This window comes from Panulirus ornatus, chromosome 51 (assembly GCF_036320965.1).
Source record: "Panulirus ornatus isolate Po-2019 chromosome 51, ASM3632096v1, whole genome shotgun sequence".
NCBI lineage: Eukaryota > Metazoa > Arthropoda > Malacostraca > Decapoda > Palinuridae > Panulirus > Panulirus ornatus.
In genome coordinates this window covers 1,097,645-1,123,155 of record NC_092274.1, presented here as the reverse complement: position 1 = coordinate 1,123,155, position 25,511 = coordinate 1,097,645, and the positions used below count along the sequence as shown (strand labels likewise).

The 25,511-nt window shown below is 42.0% G+C and overlaps 1 protein-coding gene across 1 annotated transcript; it reads right to left on the bottom strand.

The window, feature by feature from the left end:
* Positions 1–7,169: 7,169 nt before the first annotated feature.
* LOC139764803 (uncharacterized) lies at positions 7,170–17,689 on the bottom strand. The gene is made up of 9 exons (XM_071691727.1): positions 17,283–17,689; positions 16,516–16,632; positions 13,072–13,272; positions 11,946–12,161; positions 11,453–11,639; positions 9,794–9,919; positions 9,350–9,620; positions 8,307–8,485; positions 7,170–7,890 (listed from the first exon to the last, which is right to left on the bottom strand). Exons 1-9 carry the CDS (start codon positions 17,472–17,474, stop codon positions 7,763–7,765), a joined length of 1,617 nt encoding a protein of 538 aa, XP_071547828.1. The 5' UTR covers positions 17,475–17,689; the 3' UTR covers positions 7,170–7,762.
* Positions 17,690–25,511: the final 7,822 nt, after the last annotated feature.

Below are 25,511 nucleotides of genomic sequence, written 5' to 3'. Positions count from 1 at the left end.
TCTAAGTATTTCTCACATACATTCTTCAAAGCAAACACCTGATCCACACATCCTCTACCACTTCTGAAACCGCACTGCTCTTCCCCAATCTGATGCTCTGTACATGCCTTCATATATATATATATATATATATATATATATATATATATATATATATATATATATATATATATGTATATATCGAGGATGTAAGGCATGTGTACGTGTAGGAAGAGAGGAAAGTGATTGGTTCTCAGTGAATGTAGGTTTGCGGCAGGGGTGTGTGATGTCTCCATGGTTGTTTAATTTGTTTATGGATGGGGTTGTTAGGGAGGTGAATGCAAGAGTTTTGGAAAGAGGGGCAAGTATGAAGTCTGTTGGGGATGAGAGAGCTTGGGAAGTGAGTCAGTTGTTGTTCACTGATGATACAGCGCTGGTGGCTGATTCATGTGAGAAACTGCAGAAGCTGGTGACTGAGTTTGGTAAAGTGTGTGAAAGAAGAAAGTTAAGAGTAAATGTGAATAAGAGCAAAGTTATTAGGTACAGTAGGGTTGAGGGTCAAGTCAATTGGGAGGTGAGTTTGAATGGAGAAAAACTGGAGGAAGTGAAGTATTTTAGATATCTGGGAGTGGATCTGGCAGCGGATGGAACCATGGAAGCGGAAGTGGATCATAGGGTGGGGGAGGGGGGCGAAAATTCTGGGAGCCTTGAAGAATGTGTGGAAGTCGAGAACATTATCTCGGAAAGCAAAAATGGGTATGTTTGAAGGAATAGTGGTTCCAACAATGTTGTATGGTTGCGAGGCGTGGGCTATGGATAGAGTTGTGCGCAGGAGGATGGATGTGCTGGAAATGAGATGTTTGAGGACAATGTGTGGTGTGAGGTGGTTTGATCGAGTAAGTAATGTAAGGGTAACAGAGATGTGTGGAAATAAAAAGAGCGTGGTTGAGAGAGCAGAAGAGGGTGTTTTGAAATGGTTTGGGCACATGGAGAGAATGAGTGAGGAAAGATTGACCAAGAGGATATATGTGTCGCAGGTGGAGGGAACGAGGAGAAGAGGGAGACCAAATTGGAGGTAGAAAGATGGAGTGAAAAAGATTTTGTGTGATCGGGGCCTGAACATGCAGGAGGGTGAAAGGAGGGCAAGGAATAGAGTGAATTGGAGCGATGTGGTATACCGGGGTTGACGTGCTGTCAGTGGATTGAATCAAGGCATGTGAAGCGTCTGGGGTAAACCATGGAAAGCTGTGTAGGTATGTATATTTGCGTGTGTGGACGTATGTATATACATGTGTATGGGGGTGGGTTGGGCCATTTCTTTCGTCTGTTTCCTTGCGCTACCTCGCAAACGCGGGAGACAGCGACAAAAAAAAAAAAAAAAAAAATATATATATATATATATATATATTTATATATTTATATATATATATATATATATATATATATATATATATATATATATATATATATATATATATATATACACAATATTCATACTTGCTGCTTCATCCATTCCCATCGCCACCCCGCCACACATGAAATGGCACCCCCTCCCCACGCCCTAGCGCGCGAGGTTGCGGTAGGAAAAGACAACAAAGGCCATATTCGTTCACACTCAGTCTCTAGCTGTCATGTGTAATGCACCGAAACCACGGCTCCCTTTCCACATCCAGGCCCCACAAAACTTTCCATGGTCTACCCCAGACGCTTTACATGCGCTGTATCATCTGCAAACAACAACTGACTCACTTCCTAAGCCCTCTCATCCACAACAGACTGCATACTTGCCCCTCTCTCCAAATCTCTTGCATTCACCTCCCTAACAACCCCATCCATAAACAAATAAACTAACCACGGAGACATCACGTACCCCTGCCGCAAATCGACATTCACTGGGAACCAATCACTTTCCTCTCTTCCTACTCGTACACATGTCTTACATCTTGATTAAGAAATTCCACTGCTTCTACCAATTTACCTCCCACACCATATATTCTCAATACCTTCCACAGAGCATCTCTATCAACTCTACTATATGCCTTCTCCAGATCCATAAATGCTACATACAAATCCATCTGTTTTTCTAAGCATTCTCACATTCTTCAAAGCAAACTCCTGATCCACACATCCTCTACCACTTCCGAAACCACACTGCTCTTCCCCAATCTGATGCTCTATACATGCCTTCACCCTCTCAATCAATACCTTCCCATATAATTTACCAGTACTCAACAAACTTATACCTCTAATTTGAACACTCACCTTTATCCCCTTTGCCTTTGTACAATGGCACTATGCATGCATTCCGCCAATCCTCAGGCACTTCACCATGAACCATACATACAAAAGAAGGAACAGAGAAGGGGGCCAAGTGAGGATTTCCCTCAAAGGCTCAGTCCTCTGTTCTTAACGCTATCTCGCTAACGCGGGAGATGGCGAATAGTATGAATATATATATATATATATATATATATATATATATATATATATATATATATATATATATATATATATATATATATAATAACTGGGGATAGGGAAGAAAGAATACTTTTACGTATTCCCTGAATGTCGCTGAAGGCGACTAAAAGGGGAGGGAGCGGGGGGTCCATATCCTCCCTCCAATTTTTACTTTTCCAAAAGAGGGGACAGAGAAGAGAGCCAAGTGATGATTTGCTCTCTAAGGCTCAGTTCTGTTTTAACGCTACGTTGCTAACGCGGGAAATGGCGCGGATGTGGAAAGGGAGCGGTGGTTTCGGTGCATTATACATGACAGGTAGAGACTTAGTGTGAACAAATGTGGCCTTTGTTGTCTTTTCCTAGCGCTACCTCGCGCACGTGCAGGGTGAAGGGGTGGTCATTTCATGTGTGGCGGGGTGGCGACGAGAATGAATAAGGGCAGACAGTATGAATTATGTATATGTGTATATATGTATATGTCTGTGTGTGTATATATATATGTATACGTTGCGATGTATAGGTATGTATATGTGCGTGTGTGGACATGTATGTATATACATGTGTATGTGGGTGGGTTGGGCCACTCTTTCGTCTGTTTCCTTGCGCTACCTAGCGAATGCGGGAGACAAGGCAATTACTTGGAGTTCATGGCAATTCAGGTAGCATGAAAAAAAGTTACCAAATACTTTGGTCACTCGGTAAGGTCGTTTTTTTTGTTTTGCTTTTATAGGCTCTATATCTTAAAAGTGTATAGTCTCTTTTGACATCAATAAGCCCCACACCCTATGTGGTATAAATAACCCTTGGTGCCTTAATCAATATCCTTCAATGTAACATAATACTCTATATCATACTCACAACATTCATTGTATTTTCTAAACACTACTCAAGCATAGCAAACATAATCGGTCAACATTCATAGATAATAGCGATCCAGAGGTAATCTAGATAATTACCCACATCAATACGCCTTTTATATCCTAAGCATAATTGCTTCTAATAACTAACCATAAATTTTTCTGGCATAAATTCTTGAAGTAATTACACAAGTCAACAAAAGCATTGTTTAATTTCCTAATATTTACATTAGTTTAATTTGTTCAATCTAATCCAACCAATAAATCACTCATGTACCAGGGTGTCCCTAAAATAAACAAAACTGCAGAAATGAAATACACAAGTAGGAAGTTGTTTGATATTATTACCCTTTAAGACATCCAGTGAATTTGCTAGGCGATGTTGGGTTTAAGTTACGTTGGGTTAGGCTTGAAATTGTATTTCCTAATGGGTTTTGATGTATGCTGAACCCATCTGAACCTCATTTCTATCACAAACAGGCAGATGTTTGGAAAAGGCAATTTTTACCATACTTCAATTATCACATCCAAAGCCTGTAGAAAAAAAATGAGCAATTTTTGTAAGTTCAGTGTCGTTCTAAAGGGCATACTAGTCCTGTCTTCATTCAAATAAAAAATGTATAACTATAATCAATACTGAGGTAAGTAAAACCAAATCAAAATAATTATCAAGAGGACGAGTCCAACATAAGTACAATGACTAGGCATTGGTAATCATTGCTTGCTTACTCACTTCCTATGGTTTTTTTTTTAATCAGTTTGCTTATCACAATAAGGCCTCTGTAATCATCGCTTACTTTTTTATTACAATGAGAAGACGGGTATGATTTCCTCCCACGATACCATTCAACATCCAAGTGAACATAATTCATCTGTGCATCGAAAACCCTGAAAAAATTCCAAAACCGGATGAGTCATATGCAAATATCAACATGGTAAACAAAGGATGATTCCCAAGCCCCATTCTCACGTCCAATATTTGTCCTAAGATTCTTTAATAATCGAAACTTTCTCGTCACCTAGGCATTATATATATATATATATTTTTTTTTTTTCATACTATTCGCCATTTCCCGCATTAGCGAGGTAGCGCTAAGAACAGAGGACTGGGCCTTTGAGGGAATATCCTCACCTGGCCCCCTTCTCTGTTCCTTCTTTTGGAAAAAAAAAAAAAAAAAAGAAAGAAAAAAAAAAAAAAAAAAGAGAGGGGAGGATTTCCAGCCCCCCGCTCCCTTCCCTTTTAGTCGCCTTCTACGACACGCAGGGAATACGTGGGAAGTATTCTTTCTCCCCTACCCTATTTTGTCGCTGTCTCCCGCGTTAGCGAGGTAGCGCAAAGAAACAGACGAAAGAATGACCCAACTCACCCATGTATATACATACACGTCCACACACGCAAATATAAATACCTTTACATTTCAACGTATACATATATATACACACAGACATATGCATATATACACATGTACATAATTCAAACTGTCTGCCTTTATTAATTTCCATTGCCACCTCGCCACACATGAAATAACAACCCCCTCCCCCCGCACGTGCGCGAGGTAGCGCTAGGAAAAGACAACAAAGGCCACATTCGTTCACACTCAGTCTCTAGCTGTCATGTATAATGGCTTTGCCAAAGAAAACACGCCTTTTCGTAAAGACCCACAGGCTCTAGGTTACTACACACAACAGGTGTTTTCTAGATTGGCGTCATGCAAATCGACGACGCGAGTACGTCACAATATATATATATATATAAATCATCTACACACTTGAGTTACTTGTCATGTAAGTGGAGGTGTGTGCTTGGATCTGGAGACTTGAGAGGGAACGGGATGTTGCAAGAAGGAAAAAATAAATAGTGAAATGACAAGCATTTTCGATCTAATGGTGCCTCGGCGGACACTCAGAGAGCACCCACGTAGAGAGAATAGGAAAGAAATATCATTTAAATGGACGTCTACGTAACAAACAGTGATTACGTGCTTAATCACTATGTGGCACTGCGATCAGTGGAGGGGAACTGGTACGTCGTCTATTGACGAGTGATGGCTCCAATACTAGGAGGAAAACACTGCTGTGTTGTTCATGGAGCAAACACACTCAGAGATAGACGATTTTCACTCTTCTCCTAAAGTTCAGGACAGGTGACTAGATTTTTGTATGCATTATATTGATAAATGAGATGGTGTGCAATTCATAAATCAAAATACTAGGCTGTGATGCAAGTTACAAACTTATGCTCTAGAATTTTTAAGGGTGACGCCTAGAATAAAATGACTTAGAAGTTTTCGGGGTGATACCTACTTCAAAGCACAGAAAAAAGAACCAAACCTTAAGATTTGAATTGCGTTTAAGACCAAACCGTTCTCATTAATGCTATTAATGCTATTAAAAAGATTTGAAAATTCTGGATATTGATCAAATACATCAGTGTCCTCATTAAAAATAAAGTAAGAATATGTGGTGTATGTTTAAGCTTAAGCCATACAGTCATCATAACAGGACTAAATGTAGAAGCAGCTGGTTTGAATTTTTTCCATACATATTCGCCATTTCCCGCATTAGCGAGGTAGCTTTAACAACAGAGGACTGAGCCTCAGAGGGAAAATCCTCACTTGGGAGGATTTCCAGTCCCTGCTCCCTCCCCTTTTAGTCGCCTTCTATGGCACACAGGGAATTACACGGGAAGTGTTCTTTCCCTCCTATCCCTAGATATATATATGTGTGTATGTGTTTGTAATATCATATTAGTAGCATTCATCATTAATAGTTCTGAAGAACATTAAAAAGTTTAAACAATAATGTGCATTCCTTAATGAGAATTTGGAATGTATTCTCATATTATGGACTTGTTTCTTGCCTAACAATATTCATCCAGAAGATATATGGCCTTTATTATGTGTATAAGTAGAAAAAAGTTCTCTCTGATGAATTAAAGTAAAAAGAAGAGAAGTGTACAAGGTCATCAGAGGGCCACATTCAAATAATTTCCAACCAAGGTATCATTAGAATAAAAACTTCAAAAACAAAAACAAATCTCAAATCCTTCAGTTAATCCCATCCACTAACAGGATCAGTTGAGGTGACTTTCACGAGGACCACCTTATGTCCAACACAGTTCAAACACACTGGTATATCTCCTCGTAAGTACTGGGCAAGGCTTAAAAAACTGCCTATTCACACCAAGCGCATTATAAATGCAAGAATTTTAGCTAATCATAGTTGAGGGTGAACTAGAAAACACTGAGTTAAATACCTTGGAGTGTCACTCCCGATCCTCAGACAATCTTCAGTAATTTTTCAATTCAAAACGACTCCAATGCTCTTCCTACGTGCGACACCCACCACATCCATACAATAATTCAACAATCAGATAAATTTAGAACGACGTCTATTTGTTCGACAACCCTAAACTTTGATATATGGGGTAATATCCTTGCTACTTGCACTAATTTCTCTGCTTTTTGTTCACGGACTTTACAGAGACAAGACTCCAATCCAGAGCCTATAGTCCTTTCATGTCTGTGTTTAAGACCCAGTAGTCCTTTCATGCTGACGATTCCTATAGCTTAGTGCCAAAAGTCTTTTCCAATATTAGTTTGTCAGTCAATGCCTGGGAACCAGTAATCTAGAATTTCTAGATAAGCATTTGGTGGATGAAGCTTGATTAACGTAACCCATTCAAGTGTCCATACTGTATGTAATGCCACAGAAAGCATAGTTGTTCACAGTCAGTGGTTGGAAGTTTGTACTTTTCTAACAAATATCTCATTAGTCAATGTTCTAGCAAAATGCTTTCAAACAAAATTTGTATAGCCAATGCTAAAGCTGGCATCCCTTCTATGTAAAAGGTTGCATTAAATAAACAAAGTATAAATGAAATATTTATATCACAACACAAAAGTATTCCATTTCAAACAAATATACATCTTAAATATCCAATAAATATACAGGTAATACAATATATATATATATATATATTTTACGTTAGCTGAGATGGCACGGGCAACTGAGGCCCAAATTAAGGCTTTCCAATTAACACTCTCTCTATCTCTCTCTCTGTATACATACATATATATTAGCCTGAGCCAGGTACCCCTTTTATCGACCAACCCCTAGAGGTAGATTAACAGCTGGGTTGATTGTATACCAACTGCACCAGCAGTGCTTTCTTATTAGCCTAGGATAGCTTTTAGTATATGCCTGTCTGAATTATATAAAATGTTCACTGTAATCATGTGAATAAGCCTCTAAGTGCTTCAAGTAATTTAATGGGTGAGGAGGGTTATCTAGCCCTGGGACATTGATATGAGTGACCAGATGAGTTTATATATCTGTGAACTGGTTGCTGCAAAACTTGCTGGTCCAAGAAAGTGGACAAGATCTCATTATAGGTGAGTGCACATATTCAATCTGGTACAGTGCAAATAACACTTCCTTCTAAGAAAAGAAAACGCCGTCGATGATCACTTCCGTAAAAATAAAAGAGTCTCGCATCCACGTCTGAAGAGAATGCTCATTTGTGAGCCCAAGGCAACATCCTCAATCTTCTGAACAGATGCCAAACGCCCTCGACGAACTAATACAGCTGTCCCTGCAAAACAAATGACATTTCCTACATTAACATTCCCCAGATAACCTCTTGAGTGTATGTAAAAACAATCTTACTATGGAAGTGCATCAGTCTTTCATCATTTATTCTAAGCTAGGCACCAAATATCCACTGTAAAGCACATATATCAAGTAGTTGAGCAAGTTTCTAATGACAAAGTTTATGATTAATTCTTACTTTATGAAATTCTGTAATTTTCAAAACGTCTTCAAAGAAAATAAGTGGGTATTTTCAGCAATGACACATATTCTTATAATACATAAGAATCAGATGACAGATTTTAACAACAGTATTATCAAAAGTAAATTTCAGCACAAATGAAGGGCTCTAAAAACATATAGAATGTCACAATTCCTTTTAACATAAGAAATGACATTAAAATCAGACGTAGTACTTACCAGTAACAATTACAGTGTGGTCATCCTCGCCGTGAAAGGCAACATCACAAGTGACTGTGACCCGCACCCTCTTAGTCACACAACCTTCTGGAGATACACTGGAGTCCTCCTCTACCTGAGGAGTGTCGGTCCGGAACACTCGAGCATGCCCTAGTTCATCTCCTGATGAATTAACGATTCTGGCCAAAGAAATTTTATCTTATACAAAAATATATTCCACTTCTACCTAATTACTAATGAGATTACTCAAGAGGCCAATTAAAGAAACCCTCCCCTTCTTGTATTTTAATTTCTAAAAGAGGAAACAGAAGAAGGTTCGAGGTGGAGTGTTCATCCTTGTCAAAGGCTCAGAATAGGGTGGATGTAACCAAGATGAAAAGAAAGAAATGATGGGTAGTATGCTTGAGGAAACACTACCTCGCTAATGCGGGAAATGGCGATCAAATATGAATGTGCATAATTAATAGATATACTTTCTTTCCTTTTCTTTCATACTATTTGCCATTTCTCGCATTAGTGAGGTAACGTTAAGAACAGAGAACTGAGCCTTTGAGGGAATATCCTCACTTGGCTCCCTTCTCTGTTCCTTCTTTTGGAAAATTAAAAACAGGAGGGGAGGATTTCCAGCCCCCCACTTCCTCCCCTTTTAGTTGCCTTCTACGACATGCAGGGAATATGTGGGAAGTATTTTTTCTCCTCTATCCTTCTGTTGTGGAAGAGAGGGCTTGGGAAGTGAGTCAGTTGTTGTTTGCCAATGATACAGTGCTGGTGGCTGATTCGGGTGAAAAACTGCAGAAGCTGGTCTGTGTATGTATATGTATGTATACGATGAAATGTATAGGTATGTATATGAGCATGTGTGGGCGTTTATGTATATATTTGTGTATGTGGGTGGGTTGGGCCATTCTTTTGTCTGTTTCCCTGCGCTACCTCGCTAACGCGGGTGAGTGACAAAATATAATATATGAAAATAAATATATACATATATACATATGCACACACTATCACTATAAGACAAAGTATGTAAACTGAGCATACTGTACCTGAAGTCATCGCCTGGACTCACTGCTTGAATGGAAAAACCATAACCATCGGGATTGGAGTCACTCCAGAAATAATTTTCATTATTGTTAAGTTCTGAGCTTGCGAAGGTTAACCGCTTGCCATAACCACGGCCAATAGCTTGCAGGATAAGGGCATTACCACCAAATAAGTGTTTCTTGGAGTCAGTAGGACGAACACGATATCTAAACCCTGTGAGGATCCGCGGATCCACATATGTTCCAACTACTGGGATCTCAAATGGCAATAGACCTATAAAGAAAAAAAAAATAGGAAATTCAAATATGCACAACAAAGATGAATGACAAAATTACAGATAGTATCAAGTGTTATGATATCTTGACATAATGCATGATACAATCTTTACAATTTTTACACATTACTGCCTAATGTACCAATATAAATAAACAAACATAAAAGTTTACCTCTAACATAGTACTTTGTAGGAATTTCACCAATTTTGTCTCCACTGATCACTCTGATAATAGAAGAGGTGTCAGTTCCAGCTTCAAGCACCAGCCCTCGTTCTCCTCCAATGCTGCACTCCTTAACTGTCAAACAGATTTTATTTATTGTATATGTATGTGTGTGAGGGGAGTTTTACATGCATGTGGCCCCATCTCTTGAATGTTTTTAATCATTTGGACATATTTACACTCTACATGTCATATTCAATGCTCCAAAACCAGAGCCCCCATCCTCTACTTGGCTCCACAGACCTTTCCATGGTTCCCCTGATCACTTCTTATGCCACTGTTCAGCCCAATGATAGCATGTTGACCGCCTGCATACAACTCCAGTTCAATCTATTCCTTAAACATCTCCCACTCTCGTGCATGTTCAGGCCCCGAACCTTAAAAGCATTTTTCACTGTATCCTTCCTCCTCCTTGGTTTCCCCCTTTTTCTTGTTCCTTTCTCTTCTGACATGTACAACCCCATAATCATCCTTTCCCTATGTCCAAATCATTTAAGCACACTCAATTCAGCTTTCTCATACATACTTCTCTTACTACCACACTCCTCTTTTACCCTGTCATTTCTTATTTGAATAAGCCTCCTCACACCTCACATTATGTTTCTCACAGGTCCACCTTCTCATCTACATTTTCATCTACGGCCCATGCCTTCTATCCATACAATATTGATGGGATTGCTTTCTCATCAAATATTACCATCTTTGCCCTTAGAAACAGTGACTGCTTTTTCTACGCATTCCTCGATGTGCCCAGGACCTTTGTTCCTTCACCTACCCATGGCTCAACTCAGCTCCCATGGTTCTGTTCACTTCCATATCATATCCAACGTAGGTAACTAAAATGCTCCACTTCCTTCAAGTTCTCTTCATTCACATTCAGACTACAAATAACCTGTCTCCCTTCACTGCCGAACCCATAAACCTTGCCATTATTCACATATACCCTTAAATTTCTCCTTTCACAGCCACTTCCAAACTTAAAAACCAAATTCTGCAGCTTCCCATATATATCTGCCAACAACACTGTGTACACCACTCATCCTAACTACACTGCAAACACCAATCAATAATTTCTCAACATCCTTCATGTGCACATTGTAACTACAATCCAGAGGACAATGAACTTTTACTGTTCGACTGCCTTACACTCTCCCCATGCTGACACACACAACATTACTACATTTTGACATAAGGTCCAGCTCAGTGGAAGTGGCTGGTTTTCTGAGTGCTCTGAGAACCTGGAGGACAGAAGGGACTCTGGGGCAAGACAGTATACATATAAACATCCAGACTTATACATTGACAGGCCAGAAAAAATTACTATTGGGTATGGCCACCCCAAGATGCAAAGACATGTCAACTAATTGTTGGGCTAGGCTCATAACAAAACACTAAATTAGGGCAAACTAATGGAAAGAGATTAAGACAAAAAGAATTTTCAATTGAAATTACCATCAAATGTCCAAATTGGATTATAGATCTAAAATTATTGAAAACTGTCTTCAACATTAAAATACAATTACACAGTAGCTAGAAAATTCATTTGCAAGAAAAACCATATCCAATAATCATTTACAAAGGAAACATATACAGAAGTTTGTAACCTACTTCTCTTGAGGAGAGCCACAGCTCTGGGACCTTTAGCTTTGACTGCCACAGCTACACCCCGAACAACCATAAGTTTGTCTTTGCGAGCTTCATCAAAGAAGGAAACCTTACACAAAAGGGCCACTTTCGCTTGCTTCTCAAGTCCACCATTATCAAGGTAGTGATGACCAACCTCCACTTGTGGTCCCTGAGAATTTAGATGACTTATAACTGTTGTTCTTGAAACTTCAAATATACATTATATATGTTAATACTATCAACATTAAAGAATTCTTCTGCACTATTTTCCAACCATTTAATGTTTGTTAAGTCTTAACATTCTAAAGGAGTGAATATTACAGAAGATACTATGTTTAAAGAACACATAAAATACTACTCAGGAATTCACTTGTTAAAGTGAATATTTACAAGAGTCAAGCTTTAATAAGACAGAGTATACCAATTCACATGAACTTCCTGCATCATTCTTCAATGTAATTCCAGGCCTACTCACCAAGAGATCCATAACTTCAGCTGTAGCAATTGCCAAGTCATTTGCATCTTTCAGAGTAAATTTGTCATGCTCTTGAACAAGGCAGAGCCCAAAGCCATACCCTTCAGGATGACTATCGGACCAAAAATAGTTGTTGTTGACACTGTGCAAGTCACTAGCAAATGTGATCCTCTTGCCATAACCCATCCCTACAGACATGAGGCGCAATGCTTCTCCCTATAAGGAAAGAATGATCTATTAAGCCACACACTATAAACTACACTAGTCTGGAGCTTTGAGAAAACAATGTATTCTGAATATCTTAAGACAAAGCAAGAAAATATAATTGTAAATTTTAACAAAGAGTAAGGTACATAATAAAAATTTTCTACACATCAAAACAAGGCCTTGAGAGGAAGAGTGCATACATGATGCCAGTTAGCACATCTCATGAAAGGAAAATCTACATTTATGAGAAATAAGTTGTGTGAGCTACGTCAAATGTTTTGTGTAAGATGGGGACTTCAAGGCTGTAACATTTGTTACTTCATCTTCTCGTGACACTTCACATGCTCCATCCCTTTGAACCTGTTTATGAAATGTTTCTGAATCAATCTGTTATTGGCAGCATTCAAGTTTATCATCTTAGTATATACTGAAAATTCTTATCATCAATTTTCTATATATTGCAGGGAAAAAGCTCATCACTCCATTCAATTCTTGCCTCATAATTCTCTTCATATGGATTTACTATTTCTCGCATGAGCAAAGTAGCATCTGTTACAGATGACTGAGTGATAAAAGATCCTAATTTGGCTCTTTCCTCTGTTCCTTAGAAAATGTAATCTTTTTTAATGTTGTTATTTATCTATCATACTTAATCGCCGATTCCCAAGTTAGCGAGGTAGTGCACGGAAACAGACAAAAGAATGGCCCAACCCACCCACATACATATGTACATACATAAATGCCCACATATGCATATATAAAAATATAGATAGAGAGAGAGAGAAAGAACAATAAAAATGACCTAAACAAGATTAATTGTAAAACCAAAAAGACCCAGGTTATGCATTACCATCCAGTAATTAAAAATATATTCATAAGCTACTCATAAAATCAATGGTAGACTGGTTATAGATGATACCTTAAAGAGCATCTTGGTGGAGTCAGCCTCTCGAACTTGATAGCAGAAACCAGGAACAATGGCAGGGTCCACGTAGGTGCCCACCACAGGCCGTTCATGTGCCTGCAGACCCTGAACCCTGTACAGGGCAGGCACATCACCAATCTTTCCCCCATCCACCACAACAACACCATCACCTGACTTAATTTCACAATTCTCGAGCTGAAAGAATGAGTGCTGTAAGTTTCTGTTTTATGAGATGTTTGAATGGTGGGGCTGTATCAAACTTAAAAACCAACTGTACAAAGTTTCATAGGTGCCCCAGCCATTAAACTGCTATCAAAATGAAATTATGAAAGTCATAATGAGCTTAACTGTTAGTATTTCAAAAGACTTATGAATATGTGTCCACTTATATCGTAGTGTGAACAAAGCCACTTGAAACTAAATTCTATAGTGAACAAGTTGTCTTCCATCAAACTTAAGTTACAGGGGTAAGCTTTTTGCTTTCATTTGATATGACTTTCAACGAGTGGACTGAAAACAATACTCCAGTACTATAAAAACATACTAAAGTACTGCATACAAATTTTAAAAATCTGCCAATCTCTTATTTTGAGTTTTCGAATGAAATGGCTAATTCTCTTCAAATCATTTTGAATTCAATCATTATTATCAAAGGTTTTAAGTATATTGACCAATCATTTTAATGGTAACTAAAATATGTAATTATATGTTGCAATATCTTGTGCCTCAGTTACTAATCTGGATATGCTTTATCTTATGATTAAATTTTCTTTTAAAGTGGAATAGCTATTTGATCCTACTATAATGCTGAATCTTCATTATTAAGCTACTCCAGCTCAAAATGACAGTGAAAAGATCCCATAACTTTCTAATATGAGTTTTTGTCATGGCTAAGCTGGTCAGATCTGGCATGAGCTGGAAGTCAACGACTTCATCCAGTTTGTTGTAGTGGTCTTCCCTGGAGCAACGGCCGGGTGATGTTCCTCTTGTATCTTCTCGCGTCTCTCCAAATGCCTTGCCAGGCCTGAATCAACTTTTGCCACTTCAAATTAATCATATACACTTTTAACTATCTTTGAACTTCAATATTTAAGGCAATAAATTATAAATGCTTTTAACTCGACTTTGAATATTTGGAACACTGAAACTGAATTCTGAGGCATTTTTAGTGTATCCAGATCAGTGAGCAGGAGGCACAGTAAACAAATGCAAGCATTCACGTTACTTAGAGGGGCTCATTCGAGATTAACTCAGATGTTGAGATAGTCTCTGTGTGCCGAGGTGAGTCCAGGGGTCTGCAAAGGAGAAGGTGCACAGCGGCGACGTACCAACATGCCCTTAACCACTACGGTACAACCCTTCACTAACTTTCCCCAAACCCCTTATTCACTTAATTTGCATCCCATCTTCTATATGTCTCCTAAACTTCTAAATATAACCTCATCCACTTCTAACTCATACTAAAATGTTCCTACAGCACACACTCACTCTTTTTGGTAAATTAAAATTTCATGCTAAAGAACTTTTCTGAGATTAATTTGGCTGGCTGTTTTGCTGAAGTTATGAGCCTCTCTGTCTTGTCACCTGGATCTGTCTGACAGTGCAGGTCTATGGAAGAGTCCCTGCCAGAAGTAAGAAAGACCTTGTCTGCCCACCAGGTTTGTCTGATGGTGCAAGCTTGGGAAGATGCTACACCATAAGGCAAGATTCTCCCTGGCTAGAGGGATATGTCTGATCACAAGGGTCTGGTGTTAGGCCATGGTACTGAATGGGTCCTGTCATGCTAGCAAGGTCTATCTTGAGGTGTTGGCCTGTGGTGAAGCTGTGCCACTAGTTGCTCTCTGTCCTGTTAGCCAAGTCTCTCATGTGGTGCGGTGTCTGGGGGGACACCATGGGAATAAGCAAATTCTCTCCTGCCAGAAGAATCTGTCTTGTTGTGTAAGTCTGGGAGTATGCATACAATAATACCATCATGCAATGCAGGTCCATGAATTGACAGGGGCTTGAGGGGTGAAGCTGCACAATAAGAGATAACTTTGTTGCCTGCTGGGTTCATCTACCGGGAACAGCCTGGGCTGAGGCAATGCCACATTTGGACCCTCTCATACCAGTCAAGTTCATTGGATGGTGGAAGCCTAGGGTTTGGCTGTCACTACAATGACCATCCTACTAGCTGTCTGTCTAAAGGTGCCAACCTTGGAAGACACTGCACCACCAAATAAGTTCTCTCCCACCAACTGGAGGTCTGATGATGCCAGGCTGGGGTAATGCTAAACCATTAATTTAATCCTGTCCTACCAGTCCAATCCGTCTATTGGCAAGTCTGGGGTGTGGTAGTACCACTAAATGGAACCTGCCCTACCACCTACGTCTGGTGGTGTAACTCTAGGATAAGGTCACTGTGCTACCTACCCCTGTCCTGTCAGTCAATATGAGGCTGCATACCAGACTGACCTTGTCCTACTTGCCATTTCAAGACTAGTTTAAGACTAATAACGTTATCATGGAATGGAGTTCCACTATCAGACACTTACAGTTCTAGAAACCAGTAGTCTGTCTGAAAGTATTGGCTTGGGGTAAGGCTGTGCCCAAAAAGGGTCATCCACCTAATTCTGTCTATCATTGTGGGTTTAGGGCAAAGCCCCTCCACCTGATGGATCCTTAGCGGCCAACTGGGTCTGTCTGATAGTGCAGGCCAAGGATGAGGCTTTAACACAAGGCAGTTGAAGCTTGCCAGGTGGAGAGGCCAAGAATTCCAGCAAAACAGCCACAGACACTTGCCTAAAGAGTAATAATAGACCTTGGTTGTAGCTTTCATACTATGCTCGAAATAGAAAAGAGAGGAACACTGGAGGGGAAGACACAAAACAATGCATTCTCATTTTCTTAACATTCACTGCACCAAATTGGTATACAAGTCAACTAAAAAACTCTGGGGTATCAGATAATCCTGCTGAATTTATTAAATTACCAATTAGATATTAGGAAAGAAATGCTGAATACCATGTAAAATTTTAATTTCAAATTCATATTTTGAAGATAAATAGACATTACAAGTATAAAATGCTAGTATAGGTTCAGGGCTTCAATATCAGTTCTGGGTTGTCATATGGAATCATGAGGAAATTTCAGCTTCAGGTGGTTTCTGACTATCATTAATACAAGCAAACTTCTAATCATTGTAAATCAAATACTAGAAAACTCTGCTAGTTGTAAGGTATTCTACAGCTAGCACCTCTTTCCATCACGACAAACCTAGAACAGATTACTGTACTTTAAATTTCCTGAGCCTTAACACATACTCCATGATTTAAATACTTCAATATATCAAATAAATGAAAATAATAAAATAATACCACCAGAGGCCTAACTACTATCCCCCATACAGACACAGTAAACAAAACCAGCGTTAGGTGAGGGCCTGATGCTCAAACTTACCGTAGTCTGCAGAAGAGGTGTCCCGGCCTCCCCAGCAAACAGCGCTTCGGTCACGTCACCTTCTTCCTTGGAGCCCGTGAACGTCTCCTTCAGGTAGTGGGTAGAAGTTGCATCAACCTGAAGCAGTAAGATACAGGTCTGGATACCATACATGCTAGAAATCTGAAGTAAACTGAGGAGACAGTGAGGCCCTTCATGGTGTAAGTTATGCCAACAGAGAAGAATGTCAGAACCTTAACACATCATAACCATCTTAAAGTTGCATATAAAAACCGGTGAGAGCTACTTCCATTACCTCAGATATTCATAAAGACGGATATCCATCATCTTGAAATTATATACGGGATACAATACCTTATACATCAAAGCATTTAAACCACACTTTCGGTCAGCTGGCCTCAAACTTACGTACCACGTACACACGCACTTACGAACGAAAAACCATTAAAGCACATATTCAGGGTGGCTGTACCACAAATTTGTCATAAATTACCACTTTCTTATTCCACAGCACATAACCATCGCGTATGATGGCTTGGTCCTTGATTTGACCCTTCAAGTAAAAGACCACGCCGTCACACTCGGGTCATATGGTCGGTCTCGTGAAAGTCAGTCTCGCTCTCCGACGTAGACAACCGTAGTCTCGTACAGTCCTCATCTAACACCAAATAATACTGTTACCACCTTGCACTCAGGTAACCATACTACCTTAAATTCCCATTCAGGCAAACAGCTGTAAATTTGTGTGTAAAAAAAAAAAAACTAACCAGAGCCTCAGGATCAACCAGGTTGGTCCAAGTGGCTTGAGTGGACCTATTTGAGGTGAGGATGGATCGGCGGGGGCTAAATGGAGTGTGGGTGCGGTCCCCTTCGAACTTCCGGGCCAGGGTGGACCAGAACCGCGACAGCTCCTCAGACATGGCAGCCTCACGGGCAACGTCGGCACGCTGGGAGGCCATATTTCCCTAGTCTTCGCAAACCAAACAGGTTACAAATTCAGGAAGTATTTAAAATAATAAAGTTGGCGAGACTCGGTCAAATTGCTCTTCGCTGCCTGAATATATAAAGACTCTCCCAGCAATGTCTGAACCTCGAATGATTAGTATATTACAACGTAAAATTCTTCCGAGCGGTTGGTACTGAAGGTTCCTCCCTTGACAGCCGAGCGATCAATGGTCCCGTCAGGCGGTACGGCGTTTGAACCCCTGGCGATGCGCAACTCGCTTTACACACCTGGAAAAAAATCGTACTGCACTTGAATAAAGCCTTCCATCATAATCCTTAATACCTATCCATTAAAGCCAATATGATTCCTCTCTTTGTGAAAATGTAGTTACTGATCATTTGTCGGTGAGAGTTTAAATTTTACGATAATTCCTCGTGCAATACCAACACGTGTTTAACCCACGAGACTGTCTTGTGATACAGTAGGTCATCTACCATCCATTACGTTACTCCCTACCGGTTTTGTGATATTATTATAGTACATCCTCCTCCTCACGAGAAACTGGTTACCGGTTACAGGTACAGAGGAACATCGCGATACAAGGGTAACAGCTCATGGCCCAATGTTGGCTTAGATCGCTCTGAACAAATCGAGGGAGAAATCAATACCAGGTATCGCGCTCGGTACTATCCACGCTGGAATTTTCGACCTGTTCACGTGAACACCTCGTGAATTTCACGTGGACCTGAGTTTGTAAACAACGTACACGTCGCCAAAAAGAGGGGGATAAAACAGAAAACGCAGTACGTGGCCCACTCGCGAGTACCATAAGACAGCAGCATTTCAAACGTGTGTTTCCAATATTTTTCATATTCCGCGCATGGTGGAGCGCATCACACGTCACCAGACGCCATGCATTATCTCCTGTCTTTCCCGGAACACTTGTTTCTCCACCTTGGGGGAACACCCCCCCCCCCCCCGCACACCCTTACGTTAAGTGTAGCCTCTGTCGGAACAACCCTGGAGCATCATGACCCCTCTTTGACCTGAAGGTCTCTAGGGCCGGGTCAAAGACCAGGGTCTCATACCAGCTAAACTTGTTTCGTGCTCATGGACAGTACGGTTATAATTACAGGTTAGACATTCGTACTCAGGTAGTTTCTGTTTACCATAATACCAGATGTTCACTAAACACATCATAACACATCCAAGATTTTCAAGTATTCCCGAAGTGATTGAGGAACCATATTTCTAACTTATGGCTATCACAGTCTCAATGTACCTGAAGTAATCAAGGTGCCATATATCTAACTTATGGCTATCATAGTCTAACTTATGGCTATCATAGTCTCAATGTACCTGAAGTAATCAAGGTGCCATATTTCTAACTTATGGCTATCATAGTCTCAATATACCTCAAGTAATTGTAATGCCGTAGGCTTAATGCGTGGCTCTCATGGCCTCTATTGTGGACATTTCGTTTGTCAGCCTCTATCTAACAAGGCGTTAACTACGGAAGATTCGCCGGTAGTAAATGAATCTTTTTTTCTTCATATTGTTTATCTTACATTTTATGATTATGTCCTTCTCAGTGGGATGCAGTGGAGGCGAAGAGCTCGGGACCCCCCCCCCCCCCCTGACTTGAAGGGAGTCTCCGAATCAAATGTTAGTCAGTGGGGAAGCCAACACAGAACTTGAAAACCCGACTTTGTCATTAGTGAAATAAAGTCACAGACACATCACATGTCTCGTTACGGTACTCTCTCTCTCTCTCTCTCTCTCTCTCTCTCTCTCTCTCTCTCTCTCTCTCTCTCTCTCTCTCTCTCTCTCTCTCCTCCCCTTTCCACCCCAATCGGCAGCACCACCACCTGACCATCTGACACTCTTATCTACAGGAAAGTGGGTCACACCGCCCCATCTCTACCCCTCCTCCTCCTCCTCCTCCTCCCGAAGCTCGCTCACGTTGAGCAACTTCCTGGAGTTACTCCAGCTGTGGACCGGCGGCCCAGTACCGGGACAGACCGGGGCTCCGCATGTACCGTACTGGGGGAACACGGGGGACGTGGTCACCCACTTTCCCACAGGACTCTCTACAAACTCAATTTTATCCTCCTCATCACACTCTGACACACTTTCCATCCTTATAAACTCACACTAATACCCTCACTTACACATATACATACTTAACCTCAAACTTACATATTCTTACAAAAACACTTATACTTACATTCATACTGCACTCAACTCTTATAATCACACTTATGCCCACTCCAATTCGCTTTGTCTTGTCGCTCATCATTTTCGTCATGAGTAAACTCCCGCTGATTCATATTAGGCTTAACAAGTTGCCTTCCCAAATAAAGATTCAAGACGTTCAACGAAAAGTCTACCACTGCATCGTTATGTTCAAGGAGCAGACGACCACTGAATCATTAGGTGCAACGAGTCAGCCACCACTGAATCATGAAGTTCAACAAAGTGCCTACCACTGCATCATTAAGTTGAACGAGCCGCTAAAACGCAAATCTACCACTGGATCACTGGGTTCAACGAACTGCTGAACAATTACTCGTTAATTTCACAAGGCATCACCCGGAGACAAGCATGGCGGCCATATTTTCAGGATACCTGGGCACTAGTGACCAACGTGTTTTGAAGTTCATTCGGCGAGGAAGGTATGAGGGTTGTGTGCTTACATCTATAGAAAACGTTAGATACGAGAAAACGGACTTTGAGGCCTTTTCCCTTTGATTTACATCTTTGAACTCCTGAGCACGACGGCACGACCACTAAGAGCGACGTCGGAACGACCCTTGAACACGACGGCGCCAGTGCTTAAAGCAACGACTGAACGACCCTTGACCACGAGTGGACGACCGTACCTCTCTCTCTCGATCACCGCACTTCTAAACACCCTCGCCATGACACCCCTTCCACAGTCTTCCACAATACCAATAGACACTAAAAGTCTCCTGCCACCTGGACCTGGATAACCCAGTGGGAAGTGGAACGATACCATTACAGTGAGGAACAGATGGAACGTCACCACAGTGAGGAACAGATGGAACGTCACCACAGTGAGGAACAGATGGAACGTCACCACAGTGAGGAACAGAAGGAACGTCACCACAGTGAGGAACAGATGGAACGTCACCACAGTGAGGAACAGATGGAACGTCACCACAGTGAGGAACAGATGGAACGTCACCACAGTGAGGAACAGATGGAACGTCATTACAGTGAGGAACAGATGGAACGTCATTACAGTGAGGAACAGATGGAACGTCATTACAGTGAGGAACAGATGGAACGTCATTACAGTGAGGAACAGATGGAACGTCATTACAGTGAGGAACAGATGGAACGTCATTACAGTGAGGAACAGATGGAACGTCACCACAGTGAGGAACAGATGGAACGTCACCACAGTGGATATCAGATCAGCAATCAAGCGCGAACTGGGAACAAGCTAGAGGGAAATAATCTTAGCGAAGGAAGCTAGTGGTAAAATGCTCAAAAGGTGGGGGTGTACCAACACGGCCCTACCCTGGTACCCTGGGCACTGGACAAGTGTTACGAGAGCGAAAAGTGACGCTCACTTGGAACGATCACTGATACAAAAAAGGAACTTTCGTGAATAAAGAATATTCTAATCCTAAAGACAGTGTTCATCATCACACGACATTTTCACACATTAAAGTATTCTTTAGCCTATAATAAATGTTCTATTGAGGGGCAGTGCTTTTAAAACTAGGAAGGAGCTAATATGTTTGTTGATTCTGACGTTGTGTCACTATCCTGAAGTCGTTAATTTGTACATGTAATCGTGAAAAAAGTATATGATGTTTTATGTATGTTTCTTCTTGGAACGATCATGTTATTCATATTCGCGTAATTAACAAAATACTTCTTACTCATGTTAACATAACCCGTACTCTTTCATAAGCATTAATTTACGAATGTCACGAAAATGGTGTAGTTATACCGATTCAAAATATACACGTCATACCTGTCAATTCTCTTAAAAAAAATCAAAGATAAGAGAAAATGAGAATGGCTGATCTGATGTTAGGGATAACTATGTAAAGATCTTCTCTATTTCAAGTCTTTAGCCAAGCTTATTTTGAGCTTGACCAGCCGCCTTTTTCCTGGGGCTGGGAAGCAAAAAATTTGGGAAAATAAGAATACTTGAATTTTCTTTTATTTGTAACAAATTTTCATACAGACTTAAATCGTGCTGGGAAGGATAAAGGCACAAGAGGTACTGCCTGTGCACCTCGCTCGGCGCCAAGAAGACGGCAGAGCGAACCTTGGACATGGCGGTCATGTCTCATGTTCAGGTCAAAGGCCAGACCACATCATACCAAACAAAGACGTATCGTCGTCTTCAAAGGAGAATCTACGACGACATCAGAACCTTTTAAATACTCGGGGAACATTTACTCATCTCCCTCCCTCATCAGTAGATCCTCCATCTGATATTGTCTCGGAATCAACGTTGGTAATTCACTAGATTTTTCCTCGTTGTTCCTGGTATTTTTGTAATGTGTTGTCGGTAACATAGAAAATACTAGGACCTCAGAAGTGTTAATAAGTGATAAAGGTGATTATAAGGTATGTCTATTTCCTGGCGCTGCCCCGGTGACGCGAGAGGTGGCGATCGGGTAAAATAAGGAAGGGAGGCCAAGTGAAGATATTCCCTCTATAGCTCAGTCCTCTGTTCTTAACGTTGTGGTATACCGGGTTCAAAGTGTTCATGGATTGAACCAGGGCATGTGACGCGTCTGAGGTAAACCATGGTTTAAAGGTCTGTGGGGCCTGGATGTGGAAAAGGAGCTGTGGTTTCGAAATAGTAGAGAAATAACATACAGTTCATTAAATGTTGACTTCTCCACTAAGAGAGAGAAATCTTATACTCAACCGCCTACATTTCCAGGCAGTAAGAGGTGAACCTAGAACAAGTTAAGCTTTCCGAGGTTGTGTACAAAGGAAAGAAAACGATAAGCGTTACAGCGGAAACAGAAAAGTGGAAGCGGCAGACGAAATGGATCAATACAAAAATTAAAATCATTCAAAGTTAGGGAACTAAACGGGTTGAAACCATCAAGAAAATACAATCAACAGGATGAAAGTTGAACGAACGGTAATTGGTAATAACAAAACCCTTGAGGGGGGAAAAAAAAAGATACGACCTTTCCGTACGACACAACGAACCTTGAATACGACAGTACGATCCTGGAACATGACGGTACGATCCTGGAACATGACGGTACGATCCTGGAACATGACGGTACGATCCTGGAACATGACGGTACGATCCTGGAACATGACGGTACGATCCTGGAACATGACGGTACGATCCTCGAACATAACGGTACGACCCATGGACATAATGGCCTAATCTTTAACATAACTATCAAGGGGTTTGGTCCAAGGCCAAGCTATCATTCCTAAGGGTCGTACCGTCAAGCTGTACGGTTCGTGCCAATATCATAGTGACGGGTCGTACCGTCGCGCTGTGCTCATGGACAGTGCGTCGGCCCCTAACGATTAAAGATGGAACGACAGATGAAAATGTAATTAAATGTCTTGATTCAGTAGTAATATTAATCAATATGATGGCTGGAGAAGTGATGTGGGAGTGTCCCATATATACATACATCGACCGACTTATATTTCTCTCTTGTGTCTCCCCTGATGATGTGATATGACACGAAAGTGCACTTGGGAACTTATCGTATTTCATTTTCCCCGTGGACTCATAGGAATATCTTGATCACGCGCAAAATTGTGACCCTTTCCAACATATATAAATATATCTACAACATATATAAATATATCTACATCATAAACGGCCGAGAACAACACTTAACATCCCCTCCCCCAAAAAAAAATGTAACCTTCATCAGAAGAGCAAAAGTTCAAGTATACAAGACTTTCAGCACATACGGTCGGTATCTGCTTGTTGGAGTTGGTAGACCTATAGCGGGTAATAAGATGCTATTCAACGCCCCCCCTCCCCCCATAGCACGCTCAGACTAAACACATTTTGGTACGTGAGGCAAGTTACTGGAGACACCAACACTCGGCTATTTCGTCTGGGAATTCCTGTCATGGGGTTCTCATCATTAAGGCGGCAAAGAAGTGGCGCGGGTCTTAATTGCCTATCAAGTCAACTAGAGAGAGAACTATTAGGGACCTCCTACCGCAGTAATGTACCAAGTGCAATGTCATCTTCTGACGTGTGAGCCAACGACAAACCACCGCCTACCATCACAACAAACCACCGCCTACCATCACAACAAACCACCGCCCACCATCACAACAAACCACCGCCCACCATCACAACAAACCACCGCCCACCATCACAACAAACCACCGCCCACCATCACAACAAACCACCGCCCACCATCACAACAAACCACCGCCTACCATCACATCAAACCACCGCCTACCATCACAACAAACCACCGCCTACCATCACAACAAACCACCGCCTTCCATCACAACAAACCACCGCCCACCATCACAACAAACCACCGCCCACCATCACAACAAACCACCGCCCACCATCACAACAAACCACCGCCCACCATCACAACAAACCACCGCCCACCATCACAACAAACCACCGCCCCACCGACAAACCACCAACCATTTCAACATATCATTATCCTAACAACGGCAAACTATCACCCGCAACAAACAGTCATCCTAACAACAGCTAACAGCCTTCCGACAGCAACCACCATCCACCACAAGAACTATCGTCCTACCAATAACAAACCACCTCCTCGCCGACCACAAACCACTACCCGCCACAAACCAACCACAACTTCCACCATTCAATCAACGAACGAACCACTATCACCACCACGAAAACCCATCACTCTACTGACGACCATGCCACCAGCAAAACCACGCCACCATCAACAAACCAGCTCCCCCACTCACTAAACCACGACCCACCGAACAACAAACCACAACAAGCCACTACCATATCCCACTAAAAAAAAAAAAAAAAACCAGGGCCATCCCAGCAACGCCCACAACGGGACCACACAGTGATCTTGAAGGTCAAGACTTGGCCAGCATTTTCCTGTGGAGGAGGAAGTGCCACATCTGAGGCAGGAGGACCCAGCACACAGGACAGAGGAACAACACACAGGAGCAGCGGCTCCTCCTCGTAACTCCAAGGTCAAGGACTGGTCTTCCTTCCTTCCTGCTACTGGAGGGGAGGGGAGGCCATGGGAGGTGGTGGCAGCTGCCGCCACACGTTGGTTTAGAGGTGTGGGAGGGAAGGGGAGGGGGGAAGGGGGAAGGGGAGGTGGTGGGGGTGACGTATGGGTGTGGGTGGTTGTGCAAGTATAAGGCAGGGTAGCGAAGCATGTGTTGGGGGGGGGGGGGGGGGGGGGTGAGGGGGTATGGGTGGGGGTGTGGGGGGTTAGTTGGGTGTGGGCAGTGTGGGTGGGGGAGGGTTGGGAGTGGTGCGGGGGGGAGAGGGGGGGGGAGGGGCAGCATAGGGTAAATGGGGCGAGATGAGAAGGAGGGAAGAGGGTGTTCACTTGAAGTGCCATAGTTGGGGTTAGTTAGTGAGTGTGTGCCACCCTTAGCCCTAGACCGCCCCCCCCCCCACATGGGTAGTCTGCAAGCATGGAGGAGCTCCTTGTGAGGCGGGCGCACGGTGCGGCCGGCGTGGTAGCCCAGCCTGGTCCCTACCCAGCGGCGACACACGGCCGCCCTTCCCCTGGCACTCTGGTTTCATATTGATTCCAGGCGGCACCGTCCTGGCCCTCGCTGCCACACGCCTCCGGACGACAGGAACGTCCGACCGATTTATCCACGACAAACTACGCCGCCCGCGTCATCCCCCGACGTGTCGGGTCTCAGGAAGCCGAGGGCGAGACGATCCCCGACACAAACAAGCATCGCCTTGCCTAAATACAGCGTAAAAAAAGGTCGGGAATTGGCGCGTTCCGGCGTCCGAGGGTTGTGAGTTGCGTAGAGAGCGAGGCACCCCTGCCTGGCCCTGTTTATCGATTTCGCCCGG

Bases quoted from the DNA above. Each gene is read 5' to 3' on its own strand.
- LOC139764803 (XM_071691727.1), bottom strand. From the start codon at position 17,474: ATGGCCTCCCAGCGTGCCGACGTTGCCCGTGAGGCTGCCATGTCTGAG. The intron at 11,640-11,945 runs GTGAGTAGGCCT...CTAAATTCTCAG, and splicing joins CTGAAGTTATGGATCTCTTG to GGACCACAAGTGGAGGTTGG. The intron at 7,891-8,306 runs GTAAGTACTACG...TTTGTTTTGCAG, and splicing joins CCACACTGTAATTGTTACTG to GGACAGCTGTATTAGTTCGT.